At 33.9% G+C, this 24514-nt stretch overlaps 1 protein-coding gene across 1 annotated transcript; it reads right to left on the bottom strand.

The window, feature by feature from the left end:
* Positions 1-720: 720 nt before the first annotated feature.
* On the bottom strand, positions 721-11356 carry LOC132544532 (protein FAM184A-like). The gene is made up of 4 exons (XM_060208141.1): positions 10524-11356; positions 4832-4918; positions 1806-2057; positions 721-909 (listed from the first exon to the last, which is right to left on the bottom strand). The coding sequence occupies exons 1-4, from the start codon at positions 11313-11315 to the stop codon at positions 775-777; spliced, it is 1266 nt and encodes a 421-aa protein (XP_060064124.1). The 5' UTR covers positions 11316-11356; the 3' UTR covers positions 721-774.
* Between the last annotated feature and the right edge of the window lie 13158 nt (positions 11357-24514).

Raw genomic sequence — 24514 nt, forward strand, 5'->3', positions numbered from 1 at the left:
AATAAATAATAGATGAAGAGGACAATTATAACATACGCCGTGTTCGTGGATACTTCACTTCTATTATAAATGAAACTTCATAAAAATATGCGTATCCTACGACTTGTCAGTCAGTGCGAGATGTTTATATTTTTTTTTTATAAAATATAATTGATTACTTCCGTGTATAACATTCAAGCACATCAGATTGACTTTATATGGCATACATTTAATATGGAAATGTTATGCTTGTATCTCAAGTAGATTTCGCGACTCAGCAAGAAATGACTATCTGGTCTATATATTGATACCTAATATATCATTGCATCCTTCCATTGCTAAAAACTCGATTCCTTTCGCTTACAAACGTCCATAAAACATATATGACACACTAGAATATAAGGAAACGAAGCCAGACTCGACAACAATTTGCCACACCTTGCTCTCACCGAGTAGCGACTCGTGGTACCAAATGCTGCTGCTGTTCATTAAACTGGTAGTATTGTTTTAACTACGAACACTAACCAATTTCAAAGAACCTTAGGCAATATTTTCTCCACCTAGGCAAGAATAACCATGAGCATACCAACTCAATTCTGAAGCAATACATTTGTTCATCATTTCAACCATTATCATTCAAACAGTTCAGTCGAACAGAAAACAAAAATAAAAGAAATACATGTCACACAGAAAAGTTAACAAGTTTTTTTTTCGACCGTCTAGTTTGAATATATTGGCACTTGTTTTCTTCCATTTTCTTGTTTACATTGCGCCTGAGCCTGGCTTCTCCTCATGTCATTTGCCGTAGAGCATCTCTTTGGGAAGAGGGCGTGGTTTCATCAGCTTGGTCAACCTTGACCTTTGCTCCTGGGTCAGTGAAGGGAGTCTCGCTGTAGCCGAGGAAACACGGGAGCTCGCCGGCCTTTGCTTCTGCATATAAAAGATATGGAGAATTATAAAATAGGACCAAATATGTCGATTTTTATGAGCTGTTCCAATTAAGAGAAATTCCATACAATATGAAATTATTATTGATTATTATAATATGATGTATACATGAATTTTATATGCTATATCGATTATGCAGAAAACGAGTGATATCATAGTGAGTATTTATCAGTTACAGGTCATGGTCACTATACACATCATTATAAGTTATTTGAGTATCGTTATGATATACAAAGCACAAACATCAATCCAGGATTAAATTGTTGAGTAAGCGAAATAAAGACAAAAGCTTGGCGGTATGAACATGACTCTTGGCTTGGTGATTGTATGATGCATCTATATTATAGCATCATTTTCAAAACGTAATTCAGATACAAAACAATTTTACCACTGCGAATTGTGGGTATTTATGGCAAATGTCCAAGATTTTTTGTAATTGCATTGAAAGTCTAATATAAAAATTGTCATTACACTTGTGTGGTGATAAACCATGTTCTTTATTTGTGGCGGGCTACCGCAATATAATAATCTGTAATAGTATGGTGTTTATTCACTTACCATGTTCGTCCGCTGAAAGACCGAAAGGTCGTAAAAGAGGACGTAAACCCCGTTAAATAAATAAATAAAAATTACCATATGTAAGTCATGTCTCTCAATCTTTGATACGGTTGTATACAAATGCATTTAGAATCATAATTACGTTTTGAAAAATATTTTTTGTAATTTTAGTTTGTATGATATGATGCAAGCAACACACGTTATGGAGTATGACATTTAGCATGCATGGTCAATGAACAATACAGGACAAACCAAAATACACCAAAGCCATTTTGTTATTCGATGTCAAACCACGTCTACTCAGCCTTTTAATCACTTACGTCATCAATTGATTGTACAAATGCATACGAGAATGACTTTTCCCTGACCGGAAGTCCTATCGTCTCGGTGTACGTGGCGGAATTTCCAGACAGGATCTGATTTTGACTAACCCCAATTTTCCCTGCTCTAGGGTCTACAACCATTGGCTGACTATTGCTGAACATCCGATTGAAGTTGCCATCACGGTTTGAAAGTTCCATTCGGTATCTTTGAACTTCCTTTCGGAGTTTCTCTACTTCATCGTTATAATCCTGTAATCAATAAATGTGTTTTCAAGTTGATTATAGAAAATAAATCATAAGACGGACCATTTCATTGTAATACATATAAAATACTGTAAATGTCTCTATTTCACACACTAGTAACATTTTTGTTGGACAAACGTCGTTGTGTTTATGTGGAAATTATGGAACGGGTCACAATGTGCTTTCTTAATATTTAAAAGACAGTTTTCGTAATCTTATTTTGTCATAGAAAATAGAGAGATGTGGAAACACTTGAAAAAGCAACATTTACAGTGATATACTAATGTTTCATTATCAGAAATATACATAAATATACATAACCATACACGTGTACATGCTTAACGATACAAATAAATACAGATATTGTTTCATATGATATGCCTTCGTAATAATCAACCTTTATAATAAATGATTTATGCTCCTTTATAAAGTAGTACATATATGAATAGCAAAAGAGACTGATGATACTTACAACAAATCAATAGGATTATTTATCTTTAGAAGTGATGTTTGTATCATATATTATTATATAGGAAACAGAGGTACCAGTAGCATGAAAAGGGATGAAAGCGATTTAATGAAATCCGGTATAAATTAATTTGTAACATTATCGTTGCAAAATAAGATTTAAGCACAGAGAAAGTGGTCTTTATTCTAATTACATATGTAAAATGAATGGTTAACGCTCACATGTTAATGCTGGCCATAAAATTTCTTTTATTCGTTTAAGAATTTTATTAAATGATAAATATCATATATATAACACAAATAATCTAGCAATACAGCATGCTCTAGCAATGATGGTGATTATAGTGTCATGATATCATTACAAGCAGGTGATTTTGTTTTATGTCGAGGCAAAATAATTTATATTAATCTTGATTCATTTATTGTTTTCACATTATTTAAATAAATCACATTCATAATTTTAAAATGAGTTGTCAGTAGATTTGATGAACTCTTGTGCCAATCCACTTAATTATCACTGTATATCAGGAGGTGAACGTGACTGTTAATTTAGGAACAAGAGGAACAAGAGATGGATATTAAAACATTAACGAATCGACAGATTTGGAAAATCCAATCAGTTATAGTAATCTAACTCTGCCAACGATAACATATATCAGACGTCATCTTTAATTTCTTTATAAGCAGTTGCTATAATCTGAGCGATAAAATCTAAAGAATTCTACGTAAAGCGATATATGTATATATTATCAGAACGAAATAAAGAGGAGTATAATACATAGCAACCAAGTCCATGTGATAGTGATAACAACACACGTGGTCAGCTGTCTCGTAGTGATAGGTCACTACAAAGTTACCTGTTGCTTCATCTTATCTTTGGGTGTTGCGGGCATCTGTATTTTCTGAAATATCCCGCCATGCAGAAATATATTTAGCATTAATACCAACAACAAAGAAGTCTTAACCTGAATAGTTCCGTCTACGGTCAATAGTATATATGATAGGGAAGCTTTGATGAACTATACCCGGCTCAGGAGTACTTCACAAGTCAACATTTTAGGAAAGATGTGCAACAAAAATACCGTAAAATATTTACAAGTTGTAAAATATACATAACACAAGGAAATAGGTATTGATGGATGTTTAATACACTGATGTGATAAGTTAGATCCTGTTACTAATTAAGACACCAAGTGATACTCCTGTACATGTATCTATACCACAGACATCACAAATAGACCAAATAAAGCTAGGCTCTCAGAATTGTATTTGTATTTTGATATGAAAACGTGAAATTGCCATAACTTGAGTGTTTTGTCGTCAATAAATGTCATTTTAGATTTCATGATGATATTACAATTAGTATGAAATCCTACTGTTCCTATGGACTGTGATTTCACTAGGTCTCCTTCCATTTTGTAACATGAACCCACGACTACTAAGGACAGCGTATCACTTATGTGAAGAATATGAATAGCATTAATTTCATCCCGAATTCTACCATTTGTATGAACATATAAAATGTTTTCACCCCGAATTCTATCATTTTGTATGGACATATAACATGAATTCCATCCCGAATTCTACCATTTTGTATGGACATAGGGATTGTTGTCACCCAAAATTCTGCCATTTGTATGGACATATAAAATGGCTTCACCCCGAATTCTACCATTTTGTATGGACATAGGGATTGTTGTCACCCAAAATTCTGCCATTTGTATGGACATATAAAATGGCTTCACCCCGAATTCTACCATTTTGTATGGACATAGGGATTGTTGTCACCCAAAATTCTGCCATTTGTATGGACATATAAAATGGCTTCACCCCGAATTCTACCATTTTGTTTGGAAATATAGCATGTATTCACCCAAAATTCTACCAATTTGTATGGAAATTTAACATAAATTTTAGCATTTGTGTGAACGATACAACTATTATCCAGTACATGTGATGACAGTCTGGGTTACCCATGTAATTAATGAGCTCCAAAGTACAGTTTGAGGTTATTAATGAGTTATCGGTTGGGTCATACGGATTTTAATTGTTATGGATTCACATTTACCTAGGATGTAGGTGGCAGGATAGATAAAGCTTAAAAGGCAGGTATGCATGCTCATGTGTAGATAGGCGCATTTTATAAATTTTATGGTGGTATTGTATTGAATTAAAACCAGGCCTTCATTATTAGCCTTCACCATGATTTGTGTGCATAAACATGCTCTCATTCCATTAGAATATACAAGTAATAAGAAAATAAAATAAAAAAAAAAACATGCAAATAAATGACTGTATAAATATAGACTAACTTGTTTTACATCATCCTTCAATGGTTCTATATTCATTCTGGTTATCAGAAGATTTACCTGTTGAGGTTTTGAGCAATTTCTGTCTTGCTGAAATCATAATATGATAGGTGAAATGATATTCTCTACACAAATCCCGAGTGTTAATCTCCCGATAGTAGAGAAACATTGTAAAGTAGATTAGAATAACTTTGTACACATTATGTATGAGTGATCTGGTTTCAGCAGAATCATCGCAAAAACATACCTTATTCAACAAAAAACATCTCATGTAGAGAACGATGTCATACCGTAATTAATACAAAAACATCTCGTTTAGAGAATGATGTCATATCGTAATTAACACAAAAACATCTCGTGTAGAGAATGCTGTCATACCGTAATTGACACAAAACCAACATGTGTAGAGAATGATACCATACCGTAATTAAACCATATACATTATAAAAACATCCTGTGTAGAGTATCCTGTCATACCGTAACTATTATAAAAACATTCTGTGTAGAGAATCCTGTCATACCGTAACTATTATAAAAACATCCTGTGTAGAGTATCCTGTCATACCGTAACTATTATAAAAACATTCTGTGTAGAGAATCCTGTCATACTGTAACTATTATAAAAACATCATGTGTAGAGAATCCTGTCATACTGTAACTATTATAAAAACATCCTGTGTAGAGAATCCTGTCATACCGTAACTATTATAAAAACATCCTGTGTAGAGTATCCTGTCATACCGTAACTATTATAAAAACATTTAGTGTAGAGAATCCTGTCATACCGTAAATATTATAAAAACATTCTGTGTAGAGAATCCTGTCATACCGTAAGTATTACAAAAAACATCCTGTGTAGAGAATCCTGTCATACCGTAACTATTATAAAAACATCCTGTGTAGAGAATCCTGTCATACCGTAACTATTATAAAAACATCCTGTGTAGAGAATCCTGTCATACCGTAACTATTATAAAAACATCCTGTGTAGAGAATCCTGTCATACCGTAAATATTATAAAAACATTCTGTGTAGAGAATCCTGTCATACCGTAAGTATTATAAAAACATCCTGTGTAGAGAATCCTGTCATACCGTAACTATTATAAAAACATCCTGTGTAGAGAATCCTGTCATACCGTAACTATTATAAAAACATCCTGTGTAGAGAATCCGTGTATTCAAAAACACTGTGTAGAAATCCTGTCATTATTAAAAACATCCTGTGTAGAGAATCCTGTCATACCTGTGTAGAGAAGTATTACAAAAAGCATCCTGTGTAGAGAATCCTGTCATACCGTAACTATTATAAAAACATCCTGTGTAGAGAATCCTGTCATACCGTAACTATTATAAAAACATCCTCTGTAGAGAATCCTATCATACCGTAAGTATTACAATAAACATTCTGTGCAGAGAATCCTGTCATTCCGTAAGTATTACAAAAACATCCTGTGTAGAGAATCCTGTCATACCGTGTAGAGAAGTATTACAAAAAACAACCTGTGTAGAGAATCCTGTCATCGTAAGTATTACAAAAAACACTATGTAGAGAATCCTGTACCGTAAGTATTACAAAAAACACAGTAAGTATTACAAAAAACATCCTGTGTAGAGAATCCTGTCATACAGTAAGTATTACAAAAAACATCCTGTGTAGAGAATCCTGTCATACAGTAAGTATTACAAAAACATCCCTGTGTAGAGAATCCTGTCATACAGTAAGTATTACAAAAACATCCCTGTGTAGAGAATCCTGTCATACCGTAAGTATTACAAAAACATCCCTGTGTAGAGAATCCTGTCATACCGTATGTATTACAAAAAACATCATGTGTAGAGAATCCTGTCATACCGTAAGTATTACAAAAAACATCCTGTGTAGAGAATCCTGTCATACCGTAAGTATTACAAAAAACATCCTGTGTAGAGAATCCTGTCATACCGTAAGTATACAAAAAACATCCTGTGTAAAAAAACATCTGTGTAGAGAATCCTGTCATACCGTAAGTATTACAAAAAACATCCTGTGTAGAGAATCCTGTCATACCGTAAGTATTACAAAAAACTTTCTGTGCAGAGAATCCTGTCATACCGTAAGTATTACAAAAAAACTGTGTAGAGAATTCTGTCATACCGTAAGTATTACAAAAACATCTCTGTGTAGAGAATCCTGTCATACAATAAGTGTTACAAAAAACATCCTGTGTAGAGAATCCTGTCATACCGTAAGTATTACAAAAGACATCCTGTGTAGAGAATCCTGTCATACCGTAAGTATTACAAAAAACTTTCTGTGCAGAGAATCCTGTCATACCGTAAGTATTACAATAAACATTCTGTGCAGAGAATCCTGTCATTCCGTAAGTATTACAAAAAACAACCTGTGTAGAGAATCCTGTCATACCGTAAGTATTACAAAAAACATCCTATGTAGAGAATCCTGTCATACAGTAAGTATTACAAAAAACATTCTGTGTAGAGAATCCTGTCATACAGTAAGTATTACAAAAAACATCCTGTGTAGAGAATCCTGTCATACAGTAAGTATTACAAAAACATCCCTGTGTAGAGAATCCTGTCATACCGTAAGTATTACAAAAACATCCCTGTGTAGAGAATCCTGTCATACCGTATGTATTACAAAAAACATCCCTGTGTAGAGAATCCTGTCATACCGTAAGTATTACAAAAAACATCCTGTGTAGAGAATCCTGTCATACCGTAAGTATTACAAAAAACATCCTGTGTAGAGAATCCTGTCATACAGTAAGTATTACAAAAACATCCCTGCGTAGAGAATCCTGTCATACCGTAAGTATTACTAAAACATCCCTGTGTAGAGAATCCTGTCATACCGTATGTATTACAAAAAAACATCATGTGTAGAGAATCCTGTCATACCGTAAGTATTACAAAAGACATCCTGTGTAGAGAATCCTGTCATACCGTAAGTATTACAAAAAACTTTCTGTGCAGAGAATCCTGTCATACCGTAAGTATTACAAAAACATCTCTGTGTAGAGAATTCTGTCATACCGTAAGTATTACAAAAACATCTCTGTGTAGAGAATCCTGTCATACAATAAGTGTTACAAAAAACATCCTGTGTAGAGAATCCTGTCATACCGTAACTATTATAAAAACACCCTGTGTAGAGAATCCTGTCATACCGTAAGTATTACAAAAAACATCCTGTGTAGAGAATCCTGTCATACAGAAAGTATTACAAAAACATCCCTGCGTAGAGAATTCTGTCATACCGTAAGTATTACAAAAAACAACCTGTGTAGAGAATCCTGTCATACAGTAAGTATTACAAAAAACATTCTGCGTAGAGAATTCTGTCATACCGTACTAAATACAACGTGTGTATTTCATAAGATTTTAAAAGCTTCATTCTTGTATATCTATTTGGAGGAAGAAACTATAGAACTATTGTTATAATCATCTGAATGATTTACGTAAAGCTACAATGTTAAGTAACATATCTCGGGTCAACAAGGTGCTACGATGAAGACATATAAACACTCATGTAAATATCTGTATAGATAGTTATTATACACAATACGTCATCTTATGTAGAGAATGATGTTAAAATGAATCACCCTGTTACTAATTTGATTTCGTACAAAAACCCTTCTTTAACAGAAAATCATGTTACATAATACATGATCTTATAAAGAGAAATATGTTAAAAACTAGTCAGCTAATACACTGTATGTTATACCATCAGTCTCTCTGTATAGATAAATATGTTATACCATCAGTCTCTCTGTATAGATAAATATGTTATACCATCAGTCTCTCTGTATAGATAAATATGTTATACCATCAGTCTCTCTGTATAGATAAATATGTTATACCATCAGTCTCTCTGTATAGATAAATATGTTATACCATCAGTCTCTCTGTATAGATAAATATGTTATACCACCGGTCTCTCTGTATAGATAAATATGTTATACCATCAGTCTCTCTGTATAGATAAATATGTTATACCACCGGTCTCTCTGTATAGATAAATATGTTATACCATCAGTCATTCTGTATAGATAAATATGTTATACCATCAGTCTCTCTGTATAGATAAATATGTTATACCATCAGTCTCTCTGTATAGATAAATATGTTATACCATCAGTCTCTCTGTATAGATAAATATGTTATACCACCGGTCTCTCTGTATAGATAAATATGTTATACCATCAGTCTTTCTGTATAGATAAATATATTATACCATCAGTCTCTCTGTATAGATAAATATGTTATACCATCAGTCTCTCTGTATAGATAAATATGTCATACCATCAGTCTCTCTGTATAGATAAATATATTATACCTTCAGTCATTCTGTACAGATAAATATGTTATACCATCAGTCATTCTGTACAGATAAATATGTTTTACAATCAGTCTCTCTGTATAGATAAATATGTTATACCATCAGTCTCTCTATAGATAAATATGTTATACCATCGGTCTCTCTGTATAGATAAATATGTTTTACAATCAGTCACTCTGTTTAGATCAATATATTTATACCATCAGTCTTTCTGCATAGATAAAAATGGTATTAAGACAGTCACATTGCCCGGATGATCAATTCTATCATCAGACACTTTGTATATAGAATTATGCGATACTGTAAGTTATTCATTTTCGGGAAATATAGTATATCTTACGTCACAATATGTAGGTATAGAAAATCGTGGTACCTGTATATACTGACCAATACAGTGTCCAATTCATCATAAAATATTGATTATTGTCGGTTACTTTTCACAGCTTAAGTGTCAATTAATAGATTTTGTATTTGAACAGCTCAAAAACGAAAATGTTTATATTACAGATCTATATTGCATGTTGCTAACCGTTTCTATTTCAAATGTAAGAATACCGTTATAAGAACATCGATTTCCGATACACGTTTAATGGTAAATGAACAATGTTTGTCAATACCAGTATGGGATGTTTACTACAACAGCTAATATTTGAGTTTAGACATGAAAGTACCATTACTGGGGCTATTGACTAAAGCACGAGGGTGTCGTATATTTATTAAACGATTCGCAGTGCCGTGCTCATAAATGGCACATTATTATCAGTTTACTGTGCCAAAATGTTAACGATTCACCTGCTTTATTTGTCTTGTGTACTTCAGGTCAGCGATTATAGGATATAGTTCTTAATAATATCAATTCATTTGATCCTAATGTGCAATAAATTATTAACAAGGAACATTTTATGTGTTATCCTTAGACCAAATATTGAACAGAATGATTATGTTATGATATATTTTCTTATGGCAATTATTCAGTTGCCATATTTAACACTACAGTGCCCGGAGGTAAATTTTAAAAATACATCTATATCTGTTGTAGATTTACTTGTTACTTGAAGTATACGTTTTAAGCGGTTTTCTAAAAAAAAAAAAAAAAAAAAAAAATCAGATGGGTTTGTTCTAGTTAAACTAGCATCAATGCTTAACAACAAACAATGAACGAATCAAAGTCAAATTCATATGTATTTTTTTTTAAATATGGAATGACACATATCTGAATATCTATATTGTATGTATATTAGTAACCAATGTTGATATATTTAAACGTACATTCTGATATTTATGATCTAAACACGATATAATTAACACATATATAAATATCATTACAATGTAAGTAACAAGGGGTACTTACGGTGAAATTGGTAGCACTCCGTGGAGGAGGTACATGGTTCTGTTGTTGGTTTTGCTGCCTTTGTTGTGTTGCTACAACTTCTGCTACTTTCCTACCGAAATCTTTCTTCAGATTTTTCAAATCTGTCTCTAATTTCACATTTTTCGCCTCCAACTGAATCTTATTTCTATGCGTTTCCTCTAGAAGAGCCTGGAGCTGAGCTAGTTCTCGCTCCAGTTTCTCATTGGTCCTTTCCAACTCTTTTATTGCCTCCTGGTATTGGACTTCTTTGTCGGATGAACTTTTCTCTAGTTCGGCTAATAACCGCCGTAACCTCTCAAGTTCTCTGTTTTTGCTTTGAATCTCCTCATTTTTAATCTTCAGTTGCTCCGCAACACCTTCTCTTAATTTTTCGATGTCTTTCTGAGCATTGATCAATAAATCTCGTAAATTTTGACTGTCTGATTTTTCCTCTGACAACTGCTTTTCTAAAACTTCAATTTGTTGTTTCCAGTGCTCTTCTCTTGCGTCAGCTTGTTCTTGTATAGCCTCTTTTACCCGTTCTTTCCCGGCTAAACGTTCTTTATCTAGCAATGCCTCTAGATCCTTACGTTTCTGCTCCAACGACGCTATTCTACCCTCGGCATCCTCCATCACCAGTGATAGTTCAAACTCATAAGCGTCTTTAATCGCTTCAATTTCAACTTCTTTCTCATGGTTTCTTGTAAAAAGCATATGAACCACCTGAGTCAATTCTGCCACTTTTTTCGACATTCGAAAGTCGAAAGTCTTCTTCTTGTCTATCGTCGCCATCTTGAAGATTTGTTATCGTACAGAAGTAAATGCTAATGTATAGGTGACTAACTAGCACACACCAGTAAAAGCATGTCCCGTGTGTCTTATTATGGGAACGGTGTCGCTGTCAGGATCATCATCCTAATAAATAGAAGATAAAAAAATAAATAAGCTATGGTTGTATGAATATGTGAGTTCATGTTTTTACAACAAAGCATGCTCATCATTTTTATTCGGTTTCGGGTCAGAATGTCTCCTGTCAGCCGTGATGAGAGCTTACTCATAGAAGCCGTCTTATGTTCGGATTCATGACCTATACAAACGATGTTATGTCTTTCTCTTTATTGACTTAACTGGAAATAAAGGTATGATTGATTTTCCCGACAAGCACTTGAATATCCCAGTACAAAGCCAGGAACGTTTGTGAGAGCCGGCGAGGAAGGACCACTGAACAATTCTTCACCGCTATATTACGGTCATTCATCAAGTAGCATTATTGAAATACAACTGCATATTGAAATAAAGTGAGGACCGTATGATGACAGATGCCACACAAACGGAGTATGGGTTATATTGACACAAACCATTGATTTCTTATTTACGGCCCTGGAAACGTTATTTTGCATGCTACCTTCCCGATAATTGAAGCGTTATACAGGATACACGGCGGAGATTCATTTGGGACTAGAGGAAATATCGCCAGGTTTCACAGGCTTGTTTTTATTTATGCTATACTTATGGTATAACAATATATATACATTACAATACAACGATTTCATAGAGCAAATGCTTAATTTTCATTTCCAAGATTTCCCCCTTGTATTATAAGTCTGAAATTAAAGAGATATGTATTCAGACATATGTATTTGCAACAATGTTGAATTAGTATTACTTAACTATGCACATAAAGCATATACTTGCATTCCTTTCGTCTACCAATGAAGTATTTGTGAGTGTCCAAGTATTGCTTCCATATATCTCATTGAAACATTTAAAACAAATACAGTCATGCCATAATATATTCTCACCGCAATACGACGCAGTACCGCTCCGTTAATAGATGCTTGAATTGTATTTCTGAAGATCGGGGGAATTCTATTCTATTGAGTATAATCAATAAAATATGACTTTGAAGTACATTTAAAATGCCCTTGATACCTTTGACATGTTTGTTATTTACGTTCAAATTGTTTTCAAATGTAAGCCATTCATACACTTGTAAACCGAAAATTATGAACTGACTTCTTATACGTGTGATTAAATCAAGGTCTACCACATTATGAAATGCTTTGTTACAATTTGTTTTAAAATGGATTAGATACTAAAATAACCCCCCGTTTCATTAGATTTGTTTTTCCTACTGGTATAACATTACGAGAAACATGTAAACACTATTTAACAACAATAAAATCGGTTTGTACTTAGCTAACTTTTTTTTCACTGGTCGGGATTATTCCCGTTGTAAATCGTTTGAAGAGCCTATGGACGGATTATGGTAGCTTTGTAGTTTACCCGTTGGAGCCATTGTGTTTTGTTGTGTACGTATTGTGTCTCCGGTACCAGGGTAGATATAGGGATCTACAGTGCATTCATGTTTTATATACAGTCAATCTTAGATACGGTTACCAGTACTAGAGATATAAATAGACCCTGGCTATCGATACGGCGACCCATTCGAGCGTCTTCCAACATAAAGAAATTGTACTTAGTACAGTGGGTTATATATGGTGATAAACTAATCTATATTCCTTGTTTATCGCTCGGGTTTACTTTGAAACAAACAGATTTACAAGAAGCATCCTTAGAATTTAACATGAATCAGCTACTGTCGACAATATTGACAGATCTTCTGATAAAAATATTTTGAGGATTGTTTGAGCAAATATCATGAGTACACGTCTTTTGTTAATGAGAGGTATTCATTCCCTTTGTCTAGAATTAAATACAGTTTTGCCATGACAGGAATGCTATTACAGCTATAATTACGTATTAATATACAATGTAACTGGATTTTCGATCCTCTAAGTAAAGCGCTTTCAAATGTTTTCATTCTGTTTGGCATTCATAGGAAAACTCAATACAGCACTGGTATACAGATATAATAAACAGGTAAAAATTCTAGTAAGCAACATGGGGCGCCAGCTATTTAATAACTAAAATATTGATAGATATATTAGTGTCTACATGTCGCAGACGATTCGATATTTTATGTCTAGTTCCTAGTATCGTGATTTTTGTTCAAGGTGTTGACAACTGACAGACAAGCTCACAACACGGTGATTTCGGAGGTGTAGGCTGATGGGAACGTGACATGAATTACTTATATCCACAAATATTTACATGACAGGTGTCTTCGATGAAGAAGAAAACGACTACTCTTCTCATTCTCCATGTACATTTTCAGGAGTCTCCCTGTAAATCTTTCTTTTGTTCAGAGTACACATTTGATTCATTAATTTGTGTATCATTATGGTTTTCCCAACATGTCAGTATTTTCATGCTTTTTACATATGTGACTAATCTATCAAACTCTAGTAAGTTTGATAACACTGTACCAGTAAAAAGTAGGTGACCTATGAAGAAAAAATCTATTTCAATTGGAGATTGCACAAAAGACACACAAATTAATAACACCATTTGATATAAATTTTGAGCCAAACAATGACACCATACAGGTGTTTTTTTTACTTCTAGGACTCGTCAGTGATGTTACATCATACAGATGTGTTGTCCTCCTAGGACTCGTCAGTGATGCTAAGAGCCTAAATGTTCAACCTTGAAGGCAACTGAGGAAAAGTGTTCAAAAGAGACGTCAAAATTAAGATGGGGCGGAACACTAGCCCCACATCACGTGTTTACGTCTTGTTTCACGCAGATACGATAGCTTAAAAACTGTACTTCCAAACGATATTCTTATGACCTATACATTACGTATTAGAAATTAAACCTTTGTTAGTTATGCTCTATTTCTATTTCACGAAGACAGAATTTACGTCACGCTTTTAATAGATAAGAAATCTGATTAGAGGCCGAAAAATGTATTTCTCTTAATTGTAATACATAGTCTTCTCAGTTGTACATAAAATTGATTAAAACGAGTTCTTATAATTAAGCACTCCTCTCTTTTCTTTCAATACAAAATAATGGAGTAAGCATCAAAGATAAACTTAATATCTTAATATCTAACTACACAGATCACAAAATGTAACACATTTTACTGACAATTACACTGTATACATTTTGAAACTGTTTGATGACACGAAGCTGCTATTGTTACCAATATCTTACGATTATTGATATTTCGACTGTAATCCACAAAACGTTGTACGAAATAAAATCAGGTTATTATTTCAACTAAATTACATGTCTGTTTACAAGTTTGCGTTCCTTTGTTTATTGTTGTTGCATGATGCTTAAGTAACTAAAACGGTTTACAGGTTTGTAGCATTTTTAAAGGAAATTGAAATACAGCTTTTTTTTTTTTTTATATTTTTTTATAGAATTGATATTTATAATGAAAACAGTTTTAATGTTTGTAAGTATCATACGTTCTACAAGTAACATTTCTTATATTTCTGATATATATGGTGTTTATATTTCTTTCTTATTGTAAATCTGATTTACAACTCAAGCTGCGCTTTTTCAGAGTTCTCAAAATCAATCTTTCTTTTTTTCATGTGTTAACCCTAGTTTTATTGAATGTGATCTTCGACTAAGATTCTGTTGAAATGTTGGTGTTTTCTTCTTTGTTGCATTTCTATGAATTACGTATGTATGACACTGTCAGTAAAGAATCAGGGTGTGGTATTCCATCAGTAGTATGCTATGTTTTGTCCAGCACTGCTTATTTATTGTACAAGACATAAGAATAATAATTGTTTGTCAATTGATGACCAAAACAAGATATGATATCCTAGTGATATTTATGTTTTTATATTAGTGTACCACTTCAAACGTTGTTATCTGCAAGGGGTTCATTTCTAAACATTGTAAAATGATATATTTTCGTTGGGTTCAATTTTCGTGGTATTTATACTTATACTTGTACTTATACTAATCATGACAGTTCGTGGACATATGAATTCGCTGATTAAGTGTACCCAAGAAATCAACGAAAAATAAAACACACACGAAAATTAGTAGTTTTACAGTATTTTCGAACCCCCCCCCCTCCCCACCCCCTCAAGAAAAAAAAAACATTACTTATGAAATACAAAACGTTAGTGGAGAAAACCATGAATTTTTTTATGTTTTCTGTGAAATTTGCAAAATTCTTGCTTAAATTTAAAATTAATAAATAAAACTAAAAAAGCTTAAGCCCTTGACTAACACAAAAAACATAACAGTATGATAATTAGTGATATCGGTGGTAAAGTCTATGTACCCGTCAATATTTTTCGTAACTTGATATATCTGATATCAGTCAGGACTCAATGGCTGGATATTGTGTACAGATGTAATTTATAATATATATCGTGTAAAACATATAATTAAAATATCATTTAAATATGACTCGGTCCATTAATTAGTACAATGAGTACAAATCTAACTGGTATATACTATATGTTGTGTTATCAGTATGGTCGAGTGTCACGTTTCCTATAATTGGAGTTACCAACTACAGGCGGTTTTCCTTGGTATAAGAGAATCGGTAATGACTAAAGTACAATAGATTCTATAGCATCAACACACAAAGGGAAGTTTGAAATAAAAGCCAAAAGAATGTATGGACAACAATATGCAGGTATATAGACAAATAATTTTTTCAGAAAATCTCCTTGTTGTTAAAAGAGGATTTCTTCTTTTGGTATTCGATTTTAAACTGTGATACTTGGTATATATTCTGTCTACAGATTGGGTATACACCACGAGGCAAACACTACAGGTTTGACAACCTTCACATACTTATTGGACAAAGCAATGGTGCAAAATGGCAGATTTCAGACTTTTTATTACCAGTATAGTGATTTCATATTGATATATTTCGAAAAAAAGCGTGTGATTCGTACACAATCTAGTAGTAATTATATTTTGAAAAGAGTAGAGAGACTTCCAGTGCAAGATTGAGCGTTGACTTGCAGGATAGTGACAGCAATCTTAGTAATTACACAAGTCATAAAAAAGGAGAGATATGTTTGAAGCGATGTTCATCAAAAGAAATCGAGAATAGTTCACTACTAATACTTTTCGTTTCCAGAAACAGAGATTATTTCCGACCTAATGGATGACGTGTGGAGACAAGAAAATGACAACATCATGTTTTGTTGTGATGTTATGATCTGTTACCTCTTTATGTATGAAAATGATAAAATCAAATCTATTTAATTCAAAAATATTAATTATACAATCAACAGGGACAAAAGAGCAGCAAGTTTCATTTAAGAGGTGTTCGAATTGAAAGACTGAACTGCTCGATAACAAAGACGGTTTATCTAAGATGTCTGCCAGCTACACGTTCTTGTTTTCCTGGTTTCTGTTCTTAATGGATCAAGAACTATATGAAGTTACATCTCTGCCAACGTCAGGTGCTACTGATGTAGATAAGGTGTCAATGTCAGATGTTACTGATGTAGATAATGTGTCAACGTCAGGTATTACGGATGTAGATAAGGTGTCAACGTCATGTGCTACCGATGTAGATAAGGTGTCAATGTCAGATGTTACTGATGTAGATAATGTGTCAACGTCAGGTATTACGGATGTAGATAAGGTGTCAACGTCAGGTGCTAATGATGTAGATAAGGTGTCAATGTTAGGTATTACTGATGTAGTTAATGTGTCAACGTCAGGTATTACTGATGTAGATAAGGTGTCAACGTCAGGTGCTAATGATGTAGATAAGGTGTCAATGTCAGATGTTACTGATGTAGATAATGTGTCAACGTCGTCAGGTATTACGTATTACTGATGTAGATAAGGTGTCAACGTCATGTGCTACCGATGTAGATAAGGTGTCAATGTCAGATGTTACTGATGTAGATAATGTGTCAACGTCAGGTATTACTGATGTAGATAAGGTGTCAACGTCAGGTGATAATGATGTAGATAAGGTGTCAATGTTAGGTATTACTGATGTAGATAATGTGTCAACGTCAGGTATTACTGATGTAGATAAGGTGTCAACGTCAGGTGCTAATGATGTAGATAAGGTGTCAATGTCAGATGTTACTGATGTAGATAATGTGTCAACGTCAGGTATTACTGATGTAGATAAGGTGTCAACGTCAGGTGCTAATGATGTAGATAAGGTGTCAATGTCAGATGTTACTGATGTAGATAATGTGTCAACGTCAGGTATTACTGATGTAGATAAGGTGTCAACGTCAGGTGTTACTGATGTAGATAAGGTGTCGATGTCAGGTGTTACTGATTAAGATAATGTGCCGATGTCAAGTGTTTCTGATGTAGATAAGGTGTCAATGTCAGATATTACTGATGTAGATAATGTGTGAACGTCAGGTGTTACTGATGTAGATAAGGTGTCAATGTCAGGTGTAACTGATGTAGATAACATGTCAATGCCAGGTGTTACTTATGTAGATAAGGTGTCAATGTCAGGTGTTACTGATGTAGATAATGTGTCAATGTCAGATGTTACTGATGTAGATAAGATGTCAATGTTAGATGTTACTTATGTAGATAAGGTGTCAATGTCAGATGTTACTGATGTAGATAATGTGTCAATGTCAGATGTTACTGATGTAGATAATATGTCAATGTCAGGTGTTACTTATGTAGATAAGGTGTCAATGTCAGGTGTTACTGATGTAGATAAGGTGTCAACGTCAGGTGCTACTGATGTAGATAAGGTGTCAATATTAGATGTTAGTTATGTAGATAAGGTGTCAATGTCAGGTATTACTGATGTAGATAAGGTGTCAATGTTAGATGTTACTGATGTAGATAATGTGTCAATGTCAGATGTTACTGATGTAGATAATGTGCCGATGTCAAGTGTGACTGATGTAGATAAGGTGTCAATGTTAGATGTTACTGATATAGATAATGTGTCAACGTCAGGTATTACTGATGTAGATAAGGTGTCAATGTTAGATGTTACTTATGTAGATAAGGTGTCAATGTCAGATGTTACTGATGTAGATAATGTGTCAATGTCAGATGTTACTGATGTAGATAATATGTCAATGTCAGGTGTTACTTATGTAGATAAGGTGTCAATGTCAGGTGTTACTGATGTAGATAAGGTGTCAACGTCAGGTGCTACTGATGTAGATAAGGTGTCAATATTAGATGTTAGTTATGTAGATAAGGTGTCAATGTCAGGTATTACTGATGTAGATAAGGTGTCAATGTTAGATGTTACTGATGTAGATAATGTGTCAATGTCAGATGTTACTGATGTAGATAATGTGCCGATGTCAAGTGTGACTGATGTAGATAAGGTGTCAATGTTAGATGTTACTGATATAGATAATGTGTCAACGTCAGGTATTACTGATGTAGATAAGGTGTCAATGTTAGATGTTACTGATGTATGTAAGGTGTCAATATCGGGTGGTACTGATGTAAATAAAGTGACAATGTTATTGTTATCGTCCTTTTACTGAAAATACATAAAAGAATGTTGATTTGGGATTTATCGATTTGAATCATTCTTTATAAAAGTACTATTTGAGTACAAATTGCAGTGACTTATCACCATTGAAACCACCCTACCTATAGATTGAACAACTCATTCTGTTACATAGGGACCATGTATTAGTAGTATCAATGTTAGTCAACGCATATTTAGTCACATTACTCCATATAAATGTGAGTTGTGTACCAGAAGTACTTCTTAACGGCTTTTATAATATATTACTAGAAATTTACACTATATTAATGTGTTCCCGTCACGGTATTCATTTCATTTTCTATGTTGGTTATGTCAAAAGTTTGATCCATTGCTCAATAGTTTCAACACACAGCTCTTTACTCTGGTCAAAAAATGTGATTTGAGATTTTCTATAACACCAGGGCGATTGAAATAGAATGAAAAATAAGTAAACTGAGGAAGGACTGAAGTCAAGATGAAATTATACCAAAATTAAAATGACCGACAAGCAATTACTACTCGTTACTACACATTGTCTTTGCAACCTGGCAGAACATTTTTTTTTCCAAATCTGTTTGTTCGGCGAAAACCTAATCATTGAGTTATTTTTCCTAATATGTAAACCACTGCAATGCATGCAAACCACTGCCCGTTAATAAGCCCACCCTTATCTCAATTGCAGTTCAGTAGCAGATACTGTTTTGATGCCCTTGAATAAGCCCACCTCCTGACTTTGTATCAGAGGTATTACATAGCCCCTGGGTTATTTGGGTATATTGTAATGACTTTCTATTCCACTGACTCTACAGAATGTTTACCCGAGGTGATACACAAATTTATTGTCATATGCTATTCGTTAGCTGATTTATATCATTTTCACGTGGTTTATCATTGAAATATATTAGTGACTTTATCAGTTTAAATGTTCGCTACTCGCAACCACACGTCATGGTTAGTTTGTAGGTAAGGTAGCTACTTTAATTTAATCGAAGTTAACAGACTTGAGGTAGGTGTACCTCTGAATAACTATTGTTCTTTTTGCCTATTTTATTCAGTTAAAACCCAGTGTCCAAACACGTTTAGTTGACTAAGTCTCGCATTCTCTGCCACGGACAGTCTTGTTTGAACAGGAATGTCAGGGTATATGATACTGTTCAAATAGATTTAAACCTAGACGTTTATTATATATATGTACGTTTGGATTACATCCGTTTTATTTAAATTGACTCCACCTACTGTGCTGTCATTCATAAGAGCCCTTAATTCAATTAATTACGACAGTGAACTGAAAAAGAATAACCTCGCTTGTACGGTGAAAGTAAACTCCATTTTGGAAGTAGGAAATACATATCTTAGTATTATTTTGTATTATACTCTATTAAAAAATGTACCTTGACCTATATGATTCATATTTGATCAAGAAAAATCCACAAGTCAATTATCAGGAATGTACGTTTTTAAGTTACAGTGTAGGTTGGTCCTTTTTAAAGAAATGTGAACATCAATCTAGAATAAGCACATACAGTTTAAAACCATTTTATATAAAGTGTTTGAGGTTATCATCTGACAGCGGTCGATTCAAAGTCTATTTGGACGCTATCTAACTATCGGTAAAGTTATCGGGTAGCTCTCTATCGCTAAATACACACACAACCCCTACCTGTCAAGTCAAGTCCATTCTTTAAAATATACAATTTAAAGGACAGAGTTGTATAATATATAACTTACCTGTAATTAAAACTACCTGTCTATCGCCAGGTAAATAAAAGTACTGCTGTAGATTCTGAAAGGACACTATCCATTCTTCCATTTTGTAAAATAACTTCCAGAAAGAGTCCCGTTTAGGTTGGGAATGGTTCCGACATTAGACTTGTGTGTCGTTATCTATGACTGGAGTCGGTGGATCCGCTCAGGCATGGCTGCTCACGGTTATACTCCTCACTGTAACGGTTGTGTATTGGGGACGGTAAAGTCTGACGTACGGGTATGTGTAGAACTCACACACAAGGGCAACACAATCACACAAAGGCGGGTAGGAACGCTCTGCTTGCCACCAATGGCACACGCCTCGCGCAGATCACCGCAATTGTTTGGTAGCTTTTGACCTCAACTTCTACATAAGCCGATTGGCAATCATCTACACTAAAATCAGTATAGCTTTTCTAAGGTTTCGAAACATTATTTAATTAGGGATTTTTTTTCAAGCTATAACAAAAGAAATCAAGTTGAGTCCCCCTTAGAAGACCCAAGTATGCATTGATCCCAAGAAATATAATCATTTGTTACGGAATAATAAATCCCCTTTTCAATATCTAATTAATGTATTGTCTCACTAGGTTTTGTTTTACATATACATATATATATATATATATGCAAAACCGGGTATGGGGGCAAATCAATGGTTAAGTTGTAACATTGAATACTGAGTGTCTACAAACCTCATGTACACAAATAATAAAACATATTCGTTATTATCAGACAGAATTTCTGAAACCATGGCAGAACTACCATCACTAACGGTGCACAAGACACATTCCTTAATAGCGAAAAATCCCACTCATTTTTCAGTGTATGTGACTGACAAAGTCAACCGTGTGGTAAAAAATATATTTTCGCCATTTTAAAAATAACTGGTCGTCATATATCACAAAGAAATTTCAAGTATTTTATCGTGTCTTAGGCTAACCAAGTTATCAACCATTTACCATAGAAATGTAATGATATCGTTCAAACGATCATTTGAAATGACCCTATCAGTAAGAAATGATTTCTTGTGATTGGGATGTTTTATGAATCTCTTTCATTATGACAGAGCTGTTTTACTCCGATCTTTTCATGTTTAAAATTTTGAAGTTATACACGGTTTATTAAGGTGCTGGATGATTATAATCTATTACATGCTTGATATCCATCTCCTCTGTTTAAACATCATTTTTTAAAGAAACGTTATTCACTATACACTAAACGTGTTTCGTGTGTCGGTGTCTGTTTGACACATTTTTGTCACTTAGTAGTAATTGATTAATTCATCATATCTTAATATGTGAGAAACGAAATATTATTGATCGATAGATTGGTTCGCGTGCTTATTCCTAAACACTACAGCCTTTACAACTGTTGAAAACAAAATGATCACCTCGGAGAAAGAAACGCTTATGGATGTTATTGTTCTTTAACTGAAATAATATAACAACGGAAGGAGATTTATCAAAACAGTTGATGATTTAAAGCCAATATCTAGAAGAAGGGAGATAATCCGTACTTTGCTAGAACACAGATAGGGGAGATAATTCATATCGGAAAGGTCTCTCATGAAGTAATTGAGATGTGTTGAATTCTCATATATCTGACGAAATTCACTCTACATATTTCGACTGATATCATCTCATTTTTAAATTTAATTCGATCCATGCAAGTCGCTACCTGTAGTCAATAGACACACATATATACAGTGGTGTTTCCACGGATAATGATACATGAAATCTTATCATTTATAAGTCCGTTGTGTTTCAGTTTAATATCATATCATAAACTGGTATTGAAGTAGACTCATGGGTGTAGATGTATTCCAACCCGAAGTGCTTTCTTTGCTCCGAGAGGATTTTGTCATGTTACTGGCTTTCGTGAGAAATGTGTCATTAGCCGGCAACATCTTATACTGATAATATACAAAGAGATTGTTTGACAATATATTTCTCAATGCCACTATTAGTGATCCTAGGAAATGGTTTTCTGGGTTTTCCGTGTCTTACAGGCTTGGGGATTTTTTTTGCTCCCCACTCCCCTCTATTATCATGGCTGTACTCTCCCAATTTAAAATAACTAACATTTCGTGGAGACACTCCTATACTAAAACCGACTTTGGAGAGTGCGTATATCAACAGTTGGATTATACCATTGAATGATGATTTTTATTGAAAGAATTATCGGAGCACAGACGGAACTGTTATCAGTACTGATGCACATGACAAGCGCATCCTTTAACAAAATTGTAGTTTTAGCAATACGTTTAGATATGATTCCCTAACATTTAGACTAAAACAGGTAGTACATAATTTGTTGACTATCAAAATGAGTAAAATTTGAAACTTTTACGTATGATTTTTATGTCACATAAAACAGGACGTTATTTCAATAGCACGCAAATATTTAACAAACTATGGCCAAGACATCAACCATTTTCCTTAGAGACGGTTTGATATGTAAATATTCTTCAGACAATCGGTGAGACATTGTGGATTTGAGAAAGAAAATCATTGTCAGTGATTATATATCTTTGTTGAGATATCATGTGACATTCTTTATATGTCGGTCTGTCATGTCCAATCATTTTGTTACAAGATATGGTTACAAAGACACTTGATAAATGGAGTGTCCTTGCCGTCTGTTTTACATATCTAATAAGACGAATGCCTAAACTGATACTGGCTTGACGTACTTTTGTCATTGAAAACTTGATTTTATTTTTATAATGCTGTTTGTAAAAATTCTTTTATTTCTGTCGACATTAATGATTTTTATACTACTTCCAATTAATCCTTTCTCTTGAACGAAACCAGATGAAGTTTAAATTCTGCTGCGGTATACAGTCTGCTCCCGTTCTACCCACAATCAGACATCCTGTACAGTGATACGTGGCATCGCATTATTCCACCAACATGGTATCGTACACTTCTCTTTGTTATCACTTAATACTAGGTGTTCTGAAGCCTTGGCAATGTTATGGACGAGGTGCCATTTTGGACCTTGTCCGACTTCTCCTGGTTTCTTCACTCCATTTCAACAGATGATAATGCATATGTACATAGTTCGGAAAATGGAAGCGATATTTCGTAATGTATCAGTTTTACTAGTATTTTCAGTAGTACGATAAAATGTCTGTTTATTGACAGCCGTCGTAAAGGGAAATCGAGAAATTTCGATGCGAATGTCTGTCATCACAAGATCTAATTGTTTCTTATAACAATGTTAATAGAGCTTAAAAGAGGTAACACACTCTAGTTAACAGTTTGTCATGAAATCTACCAACTGTACAGAAGACACAAGTTAATAGTAATGTTTATTGAGGACATACCATGAACTTATGGAAATATGTGTCCTTGCGAACTGATAACAGGACAGATTGTCCCAAGAAATACCCTTAACTGTAAATTTCATTTCATAAGTTGTTCCACATCCTAACGACATAGAAACGTAAGAATGTCCTACCATACGTGGTTACCGCAGATTATTTTGTTTGAACACATCGTTCCGACTAGCATGAGTTATCTTATCAAACATTTTAGTTGACTGAGATCGATAGTCTCAGTAATATTAAATAATATGATTTTAAGAATATTGCTGAGTGTAGGACATACTATATATACAGTAATAAGGAGCGGTGTTAACATACGGCATCTTTTTTCAACGAAACGTGTTCACCACAACCCTCCTTTATCCGCTGAATGGGAGAGAAAAGGTCACAAAAAGAAAAAAAAAGAAAAAAAAAGTCCTTTATCAGTATTTCAGAACTAATCAAGATTATGTATTGATGGTAACTAAACATTATAGTATGGTTACACCATCTGAATCAGACATTGGGTTGTAGCCATTTAATAGACTGATAGTGAACCATCATGCAAGTCAATCAGAGGTTAAACCTTGACTGTTATCAAATGTTATG

Source organism: Ylistrum balloti, unplaced genomic scaffold (genome assembly GCF_031769215.1).
Source record: "Ylistrum balloti isolate Yb309-2 unplaced genomic scaffold, AGI_CSIRO_Ybal_v1 Utg369800, whole genome shotgun sequence".
NCBI lineage: Eukaryota > Metazoa > Mollusca > Bivalvia > Pectinida > Pectinidae > Ylistrum > Ylistrum balloti.

Coding starts and splice junctions, on each gene's coding strand:
- LOC132544532 (XM_060208141.1), bottom strand. CDS start 11,315: ATGGCGACGATAGACAAGAAGAAGACTTTCGACTTTCGAATGTCGAAA. Junction 4,919..10,523: donor GGAGTGCTACCAATTTCACC/GTAAGTACCCCT, acceptor TTATGATTTCAG/CAAGACAGAAATTGCTCAAA. Junction 910..1,805: donor TTGTACAATCAATTGATGAC/GTAAGTGATTAA, acceptor TTTTATATGCAG/AAGCAAAGGCCGGCGAGCTC.